At 34.4% G+C, this 20,623-nt stretch overlaps 1 protein-coding gene across 5 annotated transcripts in view; it reads right to left on the reverse strand.

Annotated features, from left to right (window-relative positions):
- The window catches only part of ABCD2 (ATP binding cassette subfamily D member 2), a 146,072-nt gene that overhangs the window by 97,133 nt on the left and 28,316 nt on the right, over window positions 1–20,623 (reverse strand). For 4 of the 5 annotated variants that reach the window (XM_058426374.1, XM_058426377.1, XM_032173704.2 and 1 more), the window contains 3 exons: window positions 12,661–12,806; window positions 6,049–6,133; window positions 225–350 (listed from right to left, as the gene is read on the reverse strand). In XM_058426374.1, coding sequence (XP_058282357.1) covers window positions 225–350; window positions 6,049–6,133; window positions 12,661–12,806 — 357 coding nt within the window. The remainder of the gene's footprint in view (window positions 1–224; window positions 351–6,048; window positions 6,134–12,660; window positions 12,807–20,623) is intronic. The other variant, XM_032173706.2, reaches the window with a different exon arrangement.

A 20,623-nucleotide genomic window follows, 5' to 3' on the forward strand; every position in this document is an offset into this window, starting at 1 on the left:
TTTTCCATGTCTTTTAAGAATTACTGGAAAGTGATGATAATTCAAATAATACATTAATGATATTAGGTAGGGAGTATCTAAGCTACTAATGTGCAACTGAAGAGATATACGGGTAGAAAATAAGTGAAATAACCTACCCTCTACTGTGAAAAATTTAGCAAAGTTATTTTTTGAGAAATTTAAAGAAAAGCCATCTACCACAAATTAGCACTAGAAACACTTACCAAAGAGAAGGCCTGTGTGTTATAGATAGTAAGGAAATTCCAGCCCCTTTTGCAGCCTGAAATATCTTCCCTTCGACATCAATGCTGACAGCACTGGTACATTCATCCAGCAAGGCATATTTTGGTCTTTTAAAAAGTACACACACAAATTAATTATTTTGCTATATGAATTATAAGTTTTTCTTTGGACAATATGAGTTTCATTGCTAACAATTTTAAAGGAGCAAGAAAGAATATGACATTATTAAAGGCAATAAATGATAAAGCAAAAAAGTAGTTATCCCCCTCTTTGGACTATAATATCACATTTTTAATACATTTAAATAGATTTGCTGATGCTTTCTAATAATACAATAAGCTTTATTGTCTTGTAGATGAATGAATCATAAATATGAGACATAGGAAAGATGAGGCAGGTCACTGAGTACATTTTCCTGCAGAAAGCAGGTTCATTCTTGGTGAGAAGGGTCTGACTAACTACATGAAAAATACATTGCAGTAGCTAATTATCAAACAGGCCACAGCCCTGTTAGCAAAGATTTAATGAGAAGATTATTTTATCAGCAATATGAATACCTAAGCATTACTAATGGAATTTCATCACTATAAGACTGAGAGAGTGAATGTGGCTCATCTTACAAATTTACAGCACACATTTAACCTCATAATATTGGAACCATACTCCAGAATCAAATTCTTAGGAGAAAAAGTAAACGTTTTTCTAAGTATATTGGACAATTTTTTAAGCTTATTTTTTACTTTGAGAATGCCTGTCTGTTATCAGAGGCACCTTATCACTTGCCATTGTTTCCCTCTGCCTATCATATCTCCCTCTCATCTCACCCCCTGCTCGCTCTTTTCTTTGTCCTTTCCCTTTCTTCTTTCAAGTCTCTGGACTGTTGGTACTTAGCATGACTTAGCTTAGTTAATGGGAACAAAATCAACTCTTATACTGTCATTTACTATTCAATTTGGAGTTGAAAATCAGTATCAAGTATTTGCCAGGACAATTTCCTTTACAAAAAATATTCTGATTTTTCAAAATAAAACGACAAAAAAGTTTAAAAAAATGAAAATCAGTAATTTCTTATCAGAATAAATAATTATTTGCCCTGTAAGTTACTGTTCTAAAATGGATTTGCTTATTAATAGAATCCAGTTACCTACCACAGGTCAGGTAGTCAGGGCTAATAGATACAGGAGTCAAAGACTCTAAAACTGCTCTCTATGCAAAGAATAAAAGATCAGTGCATGTTCTCCATGACAACATCAACGGAAGTAGTGTCACTGCTTGACCTTTGGTTACTGTTCTGGTTTAAGTATTAAGCATTACTTCTTTGTCTCAGAGTTATTTTCTGTTTTGTGGATGAATGATATTTTTAAGTGAACAAGAGGAAGAAGTGAAGGAAGTATAGAAGTGAAAGGTTGAGTAAAATTTTCCTTTTGTGTAAAGCTCTTTCCAGTGATTAACATGTTTATTGCATTTTGGCTTATTTTTCAGAGTGCCTTGATCGAAACAGAGAAAATAGGCCATTTTAGAATTAGAAAAATGTATGCATCTTACACTGTGTTGTCATAGCAACCTCTAGTCTAGCAGATGTAAGATCACACGTTTTAGTTTCCTCGGCAGGGCTGGTGTGTGTGTGTGTGTGTGTGTGTGTGTTTGTGTGTGTACTTGAATATATCAAGCAATAGCTAGAATCTGATACCGATATAAGTAAAAAAAGCATTAGGTAATATTGTTTCTCAGATTTCCTTTCCTTTTTGCTTTGTGTATCATCAGTAGAATGGGCTTTGTGAAGGATGTAATCTATCCTCCTTAAGACAGGACTTTTTCAATCGTTCTTGAGATATTAAAACATTTAAAATCCTCGCAAAAAGAGAATACTATTGTGATGCTTAATACTTCCTGCTAAAGTTCTTGATTTTTGCCAGCTCAAGTCTTTCACATCACAATTCAAACTTTAAATCCTTTGAGAATGAGGGAAGGCAGTTTCCTATTGTTAAACTTTCTCTTCACTAGATTGAATACCTAAAATTCCTTTTATCTTTTGTCAAAAGATTGTGCTTTTCAACTACTTGCTCTTCTTCACTGATCTTTATATGGCTCACTAAATTTTCTCTCCACTGATATACTTGTGACTTATCTTCACTCATTATCACATTGTATCCAAAATATTTTAGATACACAAACATCAAGTATTTATTTCCGGTTACAGATATGTGAAATCTCTTTGGGTTGACAACATTCATTAATGCCACTTGCTATTTATTACAAGGTTTATTTTATTAACACACTGATACGGTGAGAAATTTATGGCTAAATTTTACATTCCACCATATTATATTTCTATGCTGGTGATCATATTACTGGGTACTTATGGCCTAGACCCAAACAGATTCAGGGTGATAGTGGGTAACACCTGGTCATAAATGCCAAGCTGTAAAGTTTCTTTTTGCTGTTGCTGTTGTTGTTTTTGAGACGGAGTCTCACTCTATTGCCAGGTTGGAGTGCAGTGGCACCATCTCGGCTCACTGCAATCTCCGCCTCCTGGGTTCAAGTGATTCCCCTGCCTCAGCCTCCCGAGTAGCTGGAACTATAGGTGCCCGCCACCATGCCTGGCTAATTTTTTAAAATTTTTGTAGCGACGGGGTTTCACCATATTGGCCAGGATGGTCTGGATCTCCTGTCCTCATGATCCGCCCGCCTCGCCCTCCCGAAATGCTGGGATTATAGGCGTGATCCACCGTGCCCGGGCTCAAGCTGTAAAGTTTACTCTTGAATTTCACTACATCTTCTGAGAAAGGGGTATCCCAAAATACACATCACTAAAAATCCCAACTTAGCAAAATTTAGTTTATATTCTTAGCTAGCCATATTCTTAAATGTACATTATTATAAATAACATGTTACGAACACAACCAGTAATTTTTCTCACTAAAAATCCCAGCTAAACACAAAAATAATATTTAGTGTGTGATTTAATTTACCTGAAGTTATACAACAAGCAAAACCAATTTATGGTGACAGAAATCAGAACCGAAATGTCTAGAGGGGACTGGATTGGAAGGGAGGATGAGTAAACTTCCTAGGGTAACAGAAATGTTTTTTTATCTTGATTGGGGTATTGGTTACATAATGTAGAAACATTTATAAAAGTCATCCAATTGTATACCTAAAATCTGTGTATTTGGTATATAAATTTTAGTACAGTAACAATAAGCCCTGGTTAACTATTATATAGTAATACAGAAAAGCACATAATTACATATGAAATAAAAAGGATATAAATTATAAAATGCTTTATGAAAATAGCTACATCAAAATAATAAAAATAACAACCAATTTTTGCATATTACCAAGACTGGGAAAAAATATCCCAAAATTTTAACAGTGTTTAAATGTTACAGTAATTTAAAATTTGAATAATTTAAAATGTCCAAAATTTTAACAGTGCTAATAAGATAACAGCTAATGACATCATCGCAAATGAGATAACAGATTTTTATTCTTTTTACTTATGTACATTTTCTACTTTTATAAAATGTACATAATTATATTTTAATAAAATTCTTTAAATCATTTTTTATGCTATGTTCTTATTCAAAAGGCTGAACCTAAATCTCATCAAGCTTTTTGCTCTAATTTCCAGTTTACAGAAAAAAATGGGAGATTGGGGAACAAGATAAGGAACCCCTACCTAGATTTACCTGATAAGGTAGCAATGAGGTAAATCTAGAATAGGCAACATTCTACAGGACAATTAACCCAGTTCCTTCAGCGAGTCAAAGGTCTAAAAGGTAGGTGGGGCATGGGAGGAGGAGAGATTCTTTAGATTAAAAAGGAATTAAGAGATGTAACAATAAAATGCAATGTGTGAAACTTGTTTAGATCCAGGTTTGAACAAATCAAGTGTAAAAAGATATTTTTGAGACAATTAGGGAAACTTTGAATGTGAATCATATATTAAATAACTTTAAATAATTATTACCAATTTAATTAGGTATCATTGTGACATGTTATCGTGTAAGAATATATCCTAATATTTCAGAGACTGTTCTCAAAGTATTTAGGGAAAAATATCATAATACCTGTGATTTGCTTTAAAATATTTTAGAAATTTAAAGAAATGAGTAGATAAATCAAGTGTAACAAAACATTAGACTTGTTAAATCAGTGTAATGAGAATATGGGGTTCTTACAACAATTTCTCTTTTTTGATGAAGTTTGACTTTTTTTCCATAATTAAAGGCTTTTAAAAAAATGAATAGCCAACTGAGTGCTTAGTGTGGGCCAACTAATTGCTAGGTGTTCAATAATACATACTTGACATAATTTTTAAAGTTCTCTATAAAATGACTACTTTCACTGCAACTCACACAAGAGTGCTGCATCTGCCATCATTTATGGCCCATTCATGAATTCATGTACATAACTATTTAGTCCTTTTTGCCCAAGACTTACTTATTAAAAGTGAGGGCTGGGCGCGGTGGCTCACGTCTGTAATCCCAGCACTTTGGGAGGCCTAGGCGGGAGGATCATGAGGTCAGGAGATCGAGACCATCCTGGCTAACACGGTGAAACCCCCTCTCTACTAAAAATACAAAAAATTAGCCGGGCGTGGTGGCGAGCGCCTGTAGTCCCAGCTACTTAGGAGGCTGAGGCAGAAGAATGGCGTCAACCCAGGAGGTGAAGCTTGCAGTGAGCCAAGATGGCGCCACTGCACTCCAGCCTGGGCAACAGAGCAAGACTCCGTCTCAAGAAAAAAAAAAAAAGTGAGTAACACAGTTTCTGGCTGCACAACTCAGGTTCTCATTGCCAGACATCTAAGGGGGTTGGGAGGGGGAATGGAATGAATCAGGAGAATCAGAAGGGCTTTAATATTTCCTTCCCATGTCTTGTGCTTGATATCCTTAAACTGAAAAGGCTATGAAGCTGGTTACAATTAAAAATGTTTTTATTAGAAGCAATTATTTCCTGCCTCTTAATTTTTCTCAATCCATTGAAACCTACGCAGAATGGTCCCTTTTTCCATTGGCTATAGCTTTGAATTTCAAGGGGGAGAGCGTTACTGGTTTAATAGGCTGCTGAATGGTTAAAAAGTTGACTTACCTTGAATTTAATAATTTAATTCAGAAAGTTTTACTGAATGTCTACCTATTGGATTTACACAAGTATTGTAGTGATTGTATAATCTTCATATTTTAAAATTAATAATCATTATTTCAAACTTAGGATACATAAAAATTTAATTTAGTCCTTTGTACACATTATTTCATCTAATATTACTCAACATGAAAGAAATAGAAAAACAAATACTTGGAGATTCTACTATAAGAAAAAATAATTTGGCCAGTCACGGTGGCTCACGCCTATAATCCCAGCACTTTGGGAGGCCAAGGAGGGCGAATCACCTGAAGTCAGGAGTTCAAGATCAGCCTGGCCAACATGGTGAGACCACGTCTCTATTAAAAACACAAAAATTAGCTGGGCATGGTGGCACACGCCAGTAATTCTAGCTACTTGGGAGGCTGAGACAGGAGAATTGCTTGGGCCTGGGAGATGGAGGTTGCAGTGAGCCAAGATCGTGCCACTGCACTCCAGCCTGGCTGACAGAGCGAGACTCTGTCTCAAAAAAACAAGCAAGCAAACAAACAAACAAACAAAAAACCCAACTGTGAACTCTATGCACTAATTTTGTAGTAAGATATTTTTAAGCTAAAGATGAAGATGATAAATCCTGTCCAAACTTTTGTTGTTCTTGTTGTTGCTTGGTCTGGTTACAACAATGGACTAGTAGTTACCTGAATTTAGTATACTTACTTATGATAAAACATACGAGCCATGCCCATTCTTTGCTTTTCCCCTCCTGACAGGACATCTTTCCAGTCCATAACAGCATCCCATCCTTAAGAAAATAAAAAAAAAAACATTTTTATAAATCATTTGTTTAATCGTTACTATTTCTACCCTAGACAAGTGATTCCTGACAAATTCAAATTGTCAACATGAAGAACTTGGTATTTTATAGAATATATGCTTAGATAAACTACAGAGCCTCATGTATAAGCATTTTGTTTTAGATTTGATATTCTTTTGATGGTAATAACTTCTTATACTGACAAATGATCTTACAAGAATTCTAAACACTGACACTTTAAAACTGTGTTTCTCAGTGTCTCCAGTGGGTTGATAGGCTTATACTTATCTTGGAGGGAGATGGGAGAAAAGAACCAACAAGTTTCATATGTCAATTACAAAGTCTACAAAGGGTAAGAAAGGAACTAATTTAGGCGGCTCCCCTGTGCCTAGCACTTTATGTGAGTTTTCTCATCACATATTTCACAGTTTTTGTAAGACAGATTTTATGTCTTGCATTTTATAAGTGAGCAACCTACAGTTCATGGAGTAATTGACATGTCTAGGTTTACACCTGTCTGGTTTCAACCTCCTAGGTTCGAGCTATTTACCCTCCTCAGCCTCCCAAAGTGCTGGGACTATAAGTGTGAGCTGCCGGATGGGGCCAGCTACTAATTCTTGTGACATCTTGAGATGTCAGAACTGGGATTTATATTTAGGTCTATCTGATGCTTTTATAGTTTTTCCATGCATGCTATCTCTTAAAATATCTTAACTGTTGTCTTTCTGTTTGGTATTTATTCAAAAAACAAGCATTCTATTTTTCTTACAAATAGAGTAGGTCTTGTATATTAATATGAAAATGTGCCCAGAATATCTGTACATTAAAAATCAAGTTTCAGAATTGTATATATCATCGTCTTTCTGTAAATAAACACATACACATATACTTCCAGGAACAGAATTAGATTCATTTCCTAAGTTATCCATTTTTATAAAATTCTAAAATTTTATAATAAGCCTACCTTAATTTTATAATTAGATTTTTTAAAGATCACTTAAAAATAAAACCACAGTTCCACTACTGGAGAGTCTGATTTTCAAAGAAGAAAATGATGCCAAAACCTAACAGATACTTAACAGCAAAATTTCTAAATCCTAAGTGTTCAGGGATTAACTCTCATCTTTGGAAAAAATCCATGTTCTCTGTCATCTTTTTACTTGCTCAGCTGTATTTTTACCATTAAAATTTTGAAATTTTTACCACTAAAGTTTTGAAATAATCTTAGTCAATAGGAAAGAAAATAGTCCTCATTGCTTTATGTGTACTGTGTATCTGAAAAGTCAAATTATCAAAAATGATTATTTGATTCTTTTGCTGGTCAGAAGAAAAATTTGGACTTGTTTTTGAAATCCAAAAGTTCAGAGGCTTTGATGAAATAATATATATTAATTGCTAAACATAAAATGCATCTTTAGGTTTCTTACCATCTTCTTCCTTTAAATTTACCACTACAAAGTACGTTGCATTAAAAAATGTATAAAAGCATAAAAAAGAAACTAAAAACAATGGTTGCCTGATGGGGATAGGTGATAACTGGATGGAAGGAAATAGGAATTGGAAGAATTTTTTAGAGTACATTTAAAAATGCCTTTTCATTTATGAATTATGTGAAAGTGTTACTTACTCCAAAAATTAAATAAACAAAGACATACAATAAAGGTAATACAATATATGAAAAATTATCAATAAGAAATATCTGGAGTGAAAAGGAGACTTTCCCTATTTCCCAATGACACCTGAAATCTCACTCTCCAGAGGGGTTCACTGTTTATTTTCTTGGGTAAACTTTCAGAAATTGTCATTTTCTAAATAAGAAAATACACATAGGAATAGACAAATCCTTAAAATTTTATATTAGGAAAAATAATCTTAAAATACCATCTGATTTAGAGTTCTTGCTTCTAGGGAAAACTGTTGAAATAAAACTTTCCCTATGGTTGAATTTCATAGTATTTATGAAATATAAGTGATGATTTGAGAAATAGACTTGGATTACTATGCAGTGGAGAAATATTCTGGGCTTAACTTTTCTTTTGCCTGCCCCCTGAAAACATGGCACAAGAGAAAAGTATTTGGGTCAAAGGACACTTTAACTTTTACATATTTTAATAAATCATGTTCTTTGTTCTACTAAACCCAAAGGTTTTTGTAGGCAGGCAATATTGCATGATCACGGAACACATAAATCAAAACTCCGAGTCATAATGTTGCCTCTGACCCTGATTTAGTGAGACAAAGTCAGCAAAGAAGGGAATGATTTTCCTGCTTCCTAGAGATGTATACGCTTCTTTAGTTCGTGTCCATTTGTTAACCCTTTTATGCTTTTCTGTTCTGTAACCTAGTTGATGGAATGGAATGTATTTTTTAATTCCATTTTTATTATACCAACCAAAGGATTAGCTAGTCTAAATAGAACTTCAGTAGGCTTCTTTCAAATTAAATAATGTACTTGCAAATTTAAGTGTTTTCCTGCCTTACTTAAATATTTCAGGTTTAAGAATTAAGCAAGTAAAACAGGTTTCCTTGAAGTTTTTTTTTTTTTATGTGCAAGGATATAATAGTTTTTATTATTGTTTAAAAAGCTAGGAGTCACCATAGTATAGTGGCAGACCCTAGCATAGAACACTGACTTTCAAGTCAGATCTGTGCTTGAATCCCTGTCCCACAACTTGCCATGGGACTCTGAGTAAGTTACTAAATTCCTGAAATTAATCTTTAAGATGAAGATAGTAAAACCTATATCATTGGACTATTATGGATATTAAATAAGATGATATATGTAAATTCCACATAGTAAGCACTCAATAACCCATAACAATTACGATTACATTTTTAAGTTTGGAAAATTCTTGGAAAGAGTTCTAGACCTTCTTGATGACTTCTAAAAGAATAGAATATTTCATGTTTATTCTAAATTTCTATTTGGATCATTAGATTTCAAACTTCCTCAAAAGAATTTGCCCAAGATAAACATGTAGCATTTATTCTACCACAGCTTTCTGAAACTCCAAGGACTTGACCACATGAAACAAAAAACCAATCTGCTTTCCATATATAGTAGGAATTGCAAATATTAAAAATTAAAAGTATTTTTCTTGACTGCCTTATTTGTTTATTGTAAGGATCAAATGAAATAATGTATGTGATATTATTATATAAAACTTCAAGCATTATCACACAAAGTATAGTATCAATATTACAACTACTAATATTACCATTAGCTACTAATTTTTTTTTTTTTTTTTTTTTAGACAGGTTCTCACTCTTGTTGCCTAGGCTGGAGTGCAGTGATGCAATCACAGCTACTCCAACCTTGACTTTGCAGGCTCAGGTGATTTTCCCACCTCAGCCTCCCAAATAGCTGAGACTACAGGGGTGTGCCACCATTCCACCATTCCCGGCAAATTTTTGTACGTTTTGTAGAGAAGTGGTTTCACCATGTTTCCCAGGCTGGTTTCAACCTCGTAGGTTCAAGCTCTTTACCCTCCTCGGCCTCCCAAAGTGCTGGGATTACAGGTGTGAGCTGCCGGATGGGGCCAGCTAGTAATTCTTGTGTACTCATATGCCACTGTGCTAATGTTTTACATACAGTCTTATTTAATCTTCACAAAAAACTTATAAGGTAGATATTTATCCTCATTTTACAGTTGAAGATACAGAGAACAGGGCTAATCAAGATTTAATTCCAGAACTCTGAGTTAAAAGTCCATATTCTCAATCACTGTATTACTACTCTACTTCTAATAATGTAAGTGGGCTGTGAAATAGAACATAAAATACATTTAAAATTAAACTTGGTGTCTCATTTGTTATTTCATTTTTCGAAACTATCAAATTATATGAATTATTAAATTATTTGAAAGTGTGAATATAATTTTTTGTTTTATTTTATTTTATTTTTTAACTTTTAGGCTTGGGGGCACATGTGAAGGTTTCTTACATAGGTAAACATGTTTCATGGGGGTTTGTTGTACATATTATTTCATCATCCAGGTATTAAGCCCAGTACCCAATAATTTTCTTTTCTGCTCCTCTCCCTCCTCCCACCCTCTAACCCTCAAGTAGACCTGAATCTCTGCTGTTTCCTTCTTTGTGCTTGTAAGTTCTTATCATGTAGCTCCTACTTAAAAGTGAGAACATGCAGTATACGGTTTTCTGTTCCTGCATTAGTTTGCTAAGGATGATTGCCTCCAGCTCCATTCATGTTCCCACAAAATACGTGATCTCATTCTTTTTTTCTAGCTGCATAATATTCCATGGTGTACCTCTACCACCCTTTCTTTATCTAATCTGTGATTGATGGGCATTTACGTTGATTCCGTGTTTTTGCTATTGTGAATAGTGCTGTGATGAACATTTGTGTGCATGTGTCTTTGTGGTAGATGATTTTATATTCCTCTGAGTGTAAACCCAGTAATGAGATTGTTGGGTGAAATGGTAGTTCTGTTTTTAGCTCTTTGAGGAATTGCCACACTGTGGTTGAACTGATTTACACTTCCACCAACAGTGTTTAAGTGTTCCCTCTTTCCCACAACCTTGTCGACATCTGTTATTTTTTGACTTTTTACTAATAGTCATTTTGACTGGTGTGAGATGGTACCTCATTGTGATTTTGATGTGCGTTTCTCTAATGATCAGTGATATTGAGCTTTTCTCATATGCTTGTTGGCTGCATGTATGTCCTCTTTTGAGAAGTGTCTGTTCATGTCCTTTTCCCACTTTAAAATGGTGTTGTTTTTCTCTTGTAAATTTGTTTAAGTTCCTTGTAGATGCTGGATATTAGACCTTTGTCAGATGCATAGTTTGCAAATATTTTCTCCCATTGTGTAGGTTGTCTGTTTACTCTGTTGATAGTTCCTTTTGCTGTGCAGCTCTTAAATTTAATTAGATTTCACGTGTCAACTTTTGCTTTCGTTGGGATTGCTTTTGGTATCTTTGTCATGAAGTCTTTGTCTGTTTCCATGTCCAGGATAGTTTTGCCTAGGTTGTCTTCCAGGATTTTTATAGTTTGGGGTTTTACATTTAAGTCTCTAATCCATCTTGTGTTGATTTTTGTATATGGTATAAAGAAGGGGTCCAGCTTCAGTCTTCTGCATATGGCTAGCCAGCTATCACAGCACCATTTATTGAATAGGGAGTCTTTTCCCCATTGCTTGTTTTTGTCAGCTTTGTTGATTACATGGTTGTAGATGTGCAGCCTTATTTCTGTGCTCTCCATTCTGTTTCATTGGTCTCTGTGCCTGTTTTTGTAACAGTACTATGCTGTTTTGGTTACTGTAGACTTGTAGTATAGTTTGAAGTGGGGCTGCATGATGCCTCCAGCTTTGTTCCTTTTGCTTAGGATTACCTTGGCTATTCAGGTTCTTTCTTGGTTCTAAATAAATTTTAAAATAGTTTTTTCCTAGTTCTGTGAAGAATGTCATTTGTAGTTTGATAGGAATAGCATTGAATATGTAAATTGCTTTGGGCAGCATAGCCATTTTAATGATATTGATTCTTCCTATCCATGAACATGGGATGGTTTTCCATTTGTGTCTTCTCTGATTTCTTTGAGCAGTGTTTTGTAATTCCCACTGTAGAGATCTTTCACCTTCCTGGTTAGCTGTATTCCTAGGTATTTCATTCTTTTTGTGGCAATTGTGAAGAGGATTGCCTTCCTGATTTGGTTCTTCGCTTGGCTGTTGTTGGTGTATAGCAATGTTACTGATTTTTGTATGTTGATTTTGTATACTGCAACTTTGCTGAAGTTGTTTATCAGCTGAAGGAGCTTTTGAGCCGAGACTATGGGGTTTTCCAGATATAGAATCATGTGTCTGCAAGCGGGGATAGTTTGACTTCCTCTCTTCCTATATGAATGCCCTTTATTTCTTTCTCTTGCCTGGCTTCTCTAGTTAAAGTGTGATTATTATTATTAAATTATTTTAAAGTATCACTAAACACAGAAAGAGTATTATTAGACAATAATTCTATTTTAAGCTTATATGTACAAATGTTATTTATACTCTTTCAAAAATGTTTTATGCTGGAAAACCACAATACGGAACTTTCTAACTTTAATTATCTGTGTTCTGCTTGAGAGCAAAAAAAGATACTGGTCACATTGTGGTTCTGAAAACAAAAAAAGAAGTTCTGTGGTATCTACTTCTCAAATTATTTAATTTAATGTGAGCTGAGAGCTTGTAAGGCAAATATTGCTGTCACAGACTTTACATACATCTAGACTGACAATGGCCTCAGGGACTTTGTACATTCAAATATAAAAGAAAAACTGTTTTTAAATGTTAGCTGCACTGACATGGAGACTTAATAAAAACTTAGTGTGTTGCATTAAACACAACACAAGCAGAAAAAGAAATGTAAATAATGGAACAGCAATAAAACTCCGTCTTTACACTTATGTGCTTATTTCCGATTATAGCATACATTCAAATTAAACCACAGACTAAATACATACCCAAGCTTACTTTTTAAAAGTGAAGTTAAATGCATTAAAAAAGAATGATAGACTTTACCTCCTTCTCTTTGAACTATGTGATAGAGATGGACATCGTGTAGGATACGTTCCAGATCTTGGTCTGTATAACCTTTATCATGCATATCATCCACTGAATCAGGGTAAATGACTTGATCCCGAAGACTTCCAAGAGACATATATGGCCTGTAAAACACCAAGCACACAAGAATCTTAGTGGAAAGTCATGTTAACTTACTCAATGTGACATCTTGGTAGTCTGAAAACATCAGCGAAGACTTTAAATACTACATTTCCAGGATGATATTTGTTACCTGGCAATGAGTACTTCTCCCTCAGGCACTGCTAAACAATACCGTTATGTTTACATAAAAACTTACTGACACATGGACACAAGAAAAGCTTCTCCAAGAAATCATCTGACATTTTCTTTTTCTAAAACATTCTATTTTATTTTACATTTTGTAGAGACAGGGTCTTGATATGTTTTCCCAGGCTAGTCTCAAACACCTGCCTCAAGTGATTCCTCGTAACTTGGCCTCCCAAAGCACTGGGATTACAGTTGTGAGCCACAGAACCCAGCCACATTTAACATTTTCAGCAGAGAAATACTGTATATACTTTGTTTCACTGTATTTGATAAAGATTGCTTCTGTAATTCATCTATAATTATTTGGGTTACATATTATACAATTTGGGTTTCGACCCAGCAATGTGAACAAACAAAACAAAAAAAATTAATTCATAGTAAGAAAAACACAAATTAAAACTACATTTTCTTACTTAGCAGATTGGCAAAAATTCAACAACTTGATAAGTCACTCCACTGGCAGGCCTATGGGTAAAGGAATGTTCTCATACTACAGTGAAAATGCAGAATGGTACAACTCTTACAGAGGGGATTTGGCAAACTGACAGAGCATTTGTCCTTTGACCTCCTTCTGGGAATTTACTCTGAAAATATACTTCTAAAAATACAAAAAAAGATGCATGAGGTTATTCATTACAGCTTATTTGTAATAGCAAAATACTGAAATACAACATAAATACCCATACAAAGAAGACTGACGGAATAAACTATAGTACATCCACTATGCAGCTGTAAAAAAAGGATGAGGAAGACCTCTATAAACTGATATAGCGTGATTTCCATGATATATTGTTAAGTTGAAAAGCAAAACGCAAAAGTAGACTTATAGCAGGATTTCTCAACGACGGCACTTTAGCTTATTGAACCAGATAATTCTTTGTTGTCAAGGGCTACCCTGTGTATAGTAGGATGTTTAGCATTATACCTGATGTCTACCCACTAGATGTCAGTAGCACCCCTTCCTGTAGTGAACAAAAATAATTCTCTCCGGATAATGTCAAATGTCCCTGGGGGACAAAATCTTCCCAGTTGAGAACCACTTCTATGTAAAAAGAAAGCAAAATGAAATATAGACATACCCATTTATATTTAAAAAAGGAAACACAGGAAGAGTAAACCTAAACTAGTGAAGTTGGTTAGCTACAGGAGGTGGGAGGAGCAAGGTGGAATGGATAGGCAGGAAAAGGCCTAAGTATCCTTTCTGTTAATAAAGTTTTTACTTTTGGAATCCCTCAAAGTGTTACTATTCAATAAATAAATAAAATTAAAACAACAAGAATGAAGGAAGAAACCTTAAAATTGAATACAAATAGAAACAATTTAACTGATGTCCAAAGGATAAAGTAACCACACAGCGGAGGGGATGGAGATGGGGATGAATTAATCCATGTAACTTTTGAACTTGGCTATATAATTTCAGTCAAACACAGAAAGAATCAGGCGGAAATCTTGAATTTTACTTGCAAGTTTATTTTTGGTAATGATATAGGGGCAGCAATTCTGAAACTATTTTATGTATATTGTAGAATTGGTTAAGTAAGTAAACGGTTTGGTAATGTTAGGAGCAAGGGTTCTCACTGTGGAAGAAGAAAGATACAAACATGTTGTGTGGGAAGGCAAGAGAAAAACTACTATTTAATTTTAATCTGAGTATCGATATGAATTTATGTTTTTTAATAAAAAAAATTTCTAGCCCTATCTACATCTGGAACAGTCTAATATTATCCTTTGAGAAGCACACAACATCATTTCAGTAACGCAATAAATTCAATTGTGGACCCAAAAAGATCCATCTTAATCCAGACCTCCCCATATCTGTAAATGAAACCTTATTTAGAAACAGAGTCTTTGCAGATTTAATTAAGGTTCTTGAGACGAGATCATCCTGGATTAACCCGATGAGCCCTAAATCCAATAAATGCTCTTATCAAATGAGAAGAAACGTAGGAAAGAAAAGAAAGCCACGTGAAGAAGGAGACAGAGATGGGAGTTATTGCCACCACAAACGAAGGAATGCTTGGCACCACCAGAAGCTGGAAAAGAGGCAGGAAATTATTCTCCCCAAGAGCCTTCAGAGGGCGTGGATTGCCAATACTTTGACTTCTGGTGTTCAGGAATGTGAGAAAATAAATTTCTGTTGTTCAAACCGCCAAGTCTTTGGTAATTTGTAGCCCTTAGAAACTAATACAAGCAGTATTTCTGTAAAAAGTTTATAACCTGAATCACATCATGGAGAAACTATCAGACAAACCTAAATTGAGGTATTCTCTTAAAAAAAAAAAGCAATAGTCTTGCACTCTTTAAAAATATCAATGTCATATAAAATAAAGATGCTGAGAAACTCTTTTGAATAAAAGAAACTATAATAAATAGACATGGCAACTAAGTGCAGTGCATGACAATGGATTGGGAAAAACAAGTTGCTCTAAAGTACAGTGTTATGACAATTGCTGAAATTTAAATATGGACTGTATTTTAGATACTAATATATCAATGTCAAATTTCCTGAATTTGATAAGTATACTGTAGTTACCTAAGAGAATATCCCTGTTCTTTGAAAATATGCCCTAAATTAGTTAGGGGTAAAGATTTATGATTACTGCAACTTGATTAAAAAATACAAGGTGTATATTGTGTGTGTATGCCTGGAGAGAGAAAGAAAGAGAAGGAGAGGTTTTCAAATACAAAATGTGTTTTGTGGATGAATTATCTACCTATTTTCCCATGGTACACAAGCCATTAGGTTGAAGGACAGACAGCACAAGCGTATTTTATAATAGATTTAATTATTATTTGAATTCAAAATGTTTATATTTTACTTGTACATGTGTATGTTCATATAAGAAGACTTTGCAATGAAATTGTTACAAATATAAGGAATCTTTGGTCTTGTTTTTTTTTTCTTTTTTGAGAAGGAGTCTCGCTCTGTCGCCCAGGCTGGAGTGCAGTGGCGCGATCTCGGCTCACTGCAGGCTCCGCCTCCTGAGTTCAGGCCATTCTCCTGCCTCAGCCTCCCAAGTAGCTGGGACTACAGGCTCCCGCCACCACGCCTGGCTTTTTTTTTGTATTTTTAGTAGAGACGGGGTTTCACCACGTTAGCCAGGATAGCCTCGATCTCCTGACCTCGTGATCCTCCCGCCTCGGCCTTACAAAGTGCTGGGATTACAGGCGTGAGGCACCGCGCCCGTCCTGGTCATGTTTTTAAATTGAGATATGGTTCACATATCATAAAATCCACCCTTTTAAAGCACACAATTCAGTGGTTTTTACTGTATTCGCAAGGTTATGTAAACATCACGACTAATTCCAGATCATTTTCTTCACTCCAGAAAAAATCTCATATCCAATAGCAGGCATTTCCTATTCCTCCTGCCTCTCAACCCCTGGCAACAATTAATCTATTTTCTGTCTCCATGGATTTGCCTGTTGTGGACATCTCAAACATATGGAACCATACAATGTGCGGTCCCTTATGATTGCCTTCTTTCCATTACTATAATGTTTTCAGGTTCATCCATGCTGTAGCATGTAACAGTTCCTTTTTTTGGCTGAATAAATATTTCACTGTAGGCCATATTTGATTAATCCACTCATTGGTTGATGGATATTTTAGTTGTTTTCACTTTTTTGTGTTATGAATAATGGATATATGCCAAAGAATGAAAATACTGAAGCATATAATTTTTAGAGAAATTGCCAGACTGTTTTTCCGAAGTGGCTATACCATTTCTGGTCACATTTCTTGTATCATATCTCTGTCTAAGGCTTTCCCTCCTGCCCTGTTCTTTATTTTTCCCTCTCCAGTCTAACTATATTAAAAAAATAGGATACATACTTATTTGTTTGTGTAGATTGTTGTAAGCCCTCATACAATATGACATTATCTTAAATTAATATCAAATAATAATAGCATAAAACAGAAATTAGTCATCAGAGCCAATGTGCAATTTTAATTAGGTACTCTGAGACTACTCAGAAGAAGAAATAACATAGAATCTCAGGAGAGAGTTCTTTTGCTGCCTTCCAAGGTGACGTCAGCTCCAATTTAATATAAAACAGAAGCACAGATATTCTCCCCCCATAGCATAAAACCCTTATGTAATTAGGTCCAAAGAGTAGCCATGACACAATACACAACTGAGACCACAGTGATAAAAATACATCAGTGCATTCATTTCACAAGTGTTTCTACAGGATTCCACCAGAAAACTTGATTAATTGGCAATATTTGATGATGAAATTTGGTTTTATATCTATATTTCAGAAAAGGCAAGCACTATAAAATCATGATTGTGATAAATGGTTTTGGAGAGATGATTCTGGGGAATCATTGTAATATCACTCAAATTCCAAGCTAGAGGTACCTCATTTGTAAAATAACTTATTTTAATAATTTCATTTGTTATGAGTACTAAATGAAGCAGTGGGTTTTTATGAAACTAAGTGAAGCAATGTACTCAGATGACTACAGGCACATGGTAGGCACTCAATAAATGACATTATGAAGACAAAGAAGTTCATTTCTATTTATGCTTATGTTCTCTACTTAAGCAAAAATGTAACATCTTAAAAAAGAATGAATAAAAAGATTTCTATTTAGCCAGACAAGAGACAAGTGGTTTTTATTCCATAGTAAATTTTTATTGTTCTTGACATGATTAAGAATTAAGTACCTAGATATGTAGATTTTAGATTATATTCTGTTAAGTACTCATGAGAATACCTTGTTCACCTAGAAGTATTTAAAAAAATACTTGGAACACCATGTATTAACAGTTTACTGGAGCAATTTATGGGGCCTCGAAAGTATCAAAATGTCCCAGGATGCCAAGTGTTTTCTTTGTAACGGAATTTGGAGAAGCAAAACCGTGTAATTTCTTCAAAAGTCTAGTTTAATATTATTTTTAATTTCCTTAGGCCTTTTGAAATCAGACAATTTTCTTTAATGAACAGATATGGACATTTTTCTCATAAGGGATTTTAATTATAAGGCAAAGCAAAATAATTAAATTATGGTTTTGCAATGCTTAATTTCTTATTGAACTTATAAAAGCCTAATAATGATATCTTAAACACATACTCCTGTAATTAAAAAAATCAAACTAAAACAAAAAAAAAGAAAAAAAATTTAGCTACCTTTTTAAAAAGTTTAATCAGGACAAGATTTCAATAAAATACCAAGTCATAATATGATGCTAAAAGAACTGCAAATGTGCCCACATTATTTGCTATCTGAGTATCTCAGCTTTCTTTCTTTCTTTTTTTTTTTTTTTTTTTTTTTTTGAGCTAGAGTCTTGCTCTGTTGCCCAGGCTGGAGTGCAGTGGCTCAAACTCCGTGGCTCACTGCAAGCTCCGCCTCCCGGATTCTTGCCATTCTCCTGTCAGCCTCCCAAGTAGCTGGAACTACAGGCGCCTGCCACCATGCCTGGCTAATTTTTTGTATTTTTAGTAGAGATGGGGTTTCACCGTGTTAGCCAGGATGGTCTCGATCTCCTGACCTAGTGTTCCGCCCACCTTGGAACACTAGGGGATTGTGCGGGGATTACAGGCATGAGCCACCGCACCCAGCCCTATCTGAGCTATTGTTATTTAAATGATGTAACGAAGTATAAAAATTGCTCACTTTGAAAACTGATGTGAATGAGAATGTTGATGAATATATATAAAAGTATTCATAAGCTTATATATTTATTGAGGACTCATCAAATATTGTTTTATTAAAGTTCAATTTTTTGTCAATTATTGTTTTATGATCATGTGAAATGGTAAAAATAATACATTCTATATATGTTTGATGTACATAGCAACTAATGCCACTTAGGTTTTTATTAATATAATGATTTTAAAATATTATTATAACGTTAAAGCCACCACTGAATTCTCTGGAAAGACTGTGTCAAGAAAATTCAGGATGACATTTATTCAATTTAAAAGCACAAGGAAACGGAGGACCCTATAGCCAATGTTTATGTAATTAGTTTGCATGTGATTCTCTTTCCAGCTCAAAGGTCTGGAATTTAACATTTTGAGTCAGTTCAAGTTTCTGTAGTCCTACCAAAGTTATACATAATAGATAAGCACTCAAAGTACCCTTTACTAAACTTTCCTTTCTAGATATATAGACCTATTCAGATAATCTTCTAAATATTTCAGGTAGATCAATTACGACGTTAGAATGTTACTGGCTCACTTGCTCTGCCTCATTATAAAGGAGATCATGCAACATAACTAACACAAGCAACAAAAGAAATGGTCAGATTGCTCCTAATTAGTAGCTATCAAAAAAGAAACATTAACTAGTTTTAATTTACTTTCTATAAGTAAAACCCAGAATCATCTCTATATGTTATGGAAAAGATAGCAAAATAAATCCATAGGTGTCACAGATCATTTAACAAATAATCCTTATTTAAACAATTATAATAATTATAATAATTGTTTTTTCTTGGGAATCTACAATTCTTTCAAATGTATATATAGTTAAAATTCAATTATAATAGTAAAATTATTTGAGATAAAATTCACTCCCCATGATTATGGATTTTTATAGTTTTGTTACTAATGTCTCAAGGTGCTTTTATACTTTGCATTATATTCCCACTTTTCTGCATTGACATCTAAGTAATCTGACAGTGATTTTTTTTTTTTTTGGTAAAATGTATTGATGTTTGTTAGAGCTACTTTTTTATTATTCTCTAAGACAAAGCTAGAAAGAACAGGAAAGCATTGAGAAGTGTTAGCTGTATCTATGTGCTTGGAGCTTCTGAATGACACAAAATTCTAAATATTTCCTAAATTGAGAGCCAAAAACCAATTCAAATCCAGAGGAGAAAAGTGTAACATGAAAGGCCTATATGCAGAGAAAACAAATTTTTAAAATAATAATATAAAATTTAATTGGAACAATATTGATAAAAATTTTGCAGCAATGTTAACTGTATTTAAGGCATGAGATGTGTTAAGTTTAAGAATAATGTATCACTAAGTACTGCTGTGTTGTGGTAGCAATAAGAAGTTAGCAATCTGAAAGGCATAAAATTTAACTATCAATAATTCATATAACTATACATGCTGGAACCAATCATGGCATCAGGGTTTTTCATGCATAGAAAGAACTAGATTTGAGTCATTTATAGTATTCTTAAAAAATGTGTGATAACAAGAAGAAATATTCAAGTGAAAATAGATATGTACTATTACTGAAATTATATCTTTTGAATAAGATATTTCTAGATTCCAAAACAGAGATGAGAATAGCCTCTTAAGAGCAGGGATAAGGTTTATTTCCAAGTAATAAAAATAATATTAGGCCAGGTGCAGTGGCTCACGCCTGTAATCCCAGTACTTTGGGAGGCCAAGCTGGGTGAATCACCTGAGGTCAGGAGTTTGAGACCAGCCTGCTCAACATGGTGAAACCCCATCTCTACTAAAAATGCAAAAATTAGCCAGGTGTGGTGGCACACACCTGTAATCCCAGCTACTTGGGAGGCTGAGGCACAAGAATCTCTTGAACCCTGGAGACAGAGGTTGCAGTGAGCCAAGATTGTGTCACTGCACTCCAGCCTGGGCGATAGAGTGAGACACTGTCTCAATAAGTAAATAAATAAATATATTATTTAGTGGAAGAATTAAA

Source organism: Hylobates moloch, unplaced genomic scaffold (genome assembly GCF_009828535.3).
Source record: "Hylobates moloch isolate HMO894 unplaced genomic scaffold, HMol_V3 SCAFFOLD_13, whole genome shotgun sequence".
Taxonomy (NCBI): Eukaryota; Metazoa; Chordata; class Mammalia; order Primates; family Hylobatidae; genus Hylobates; species Hylobates moloch.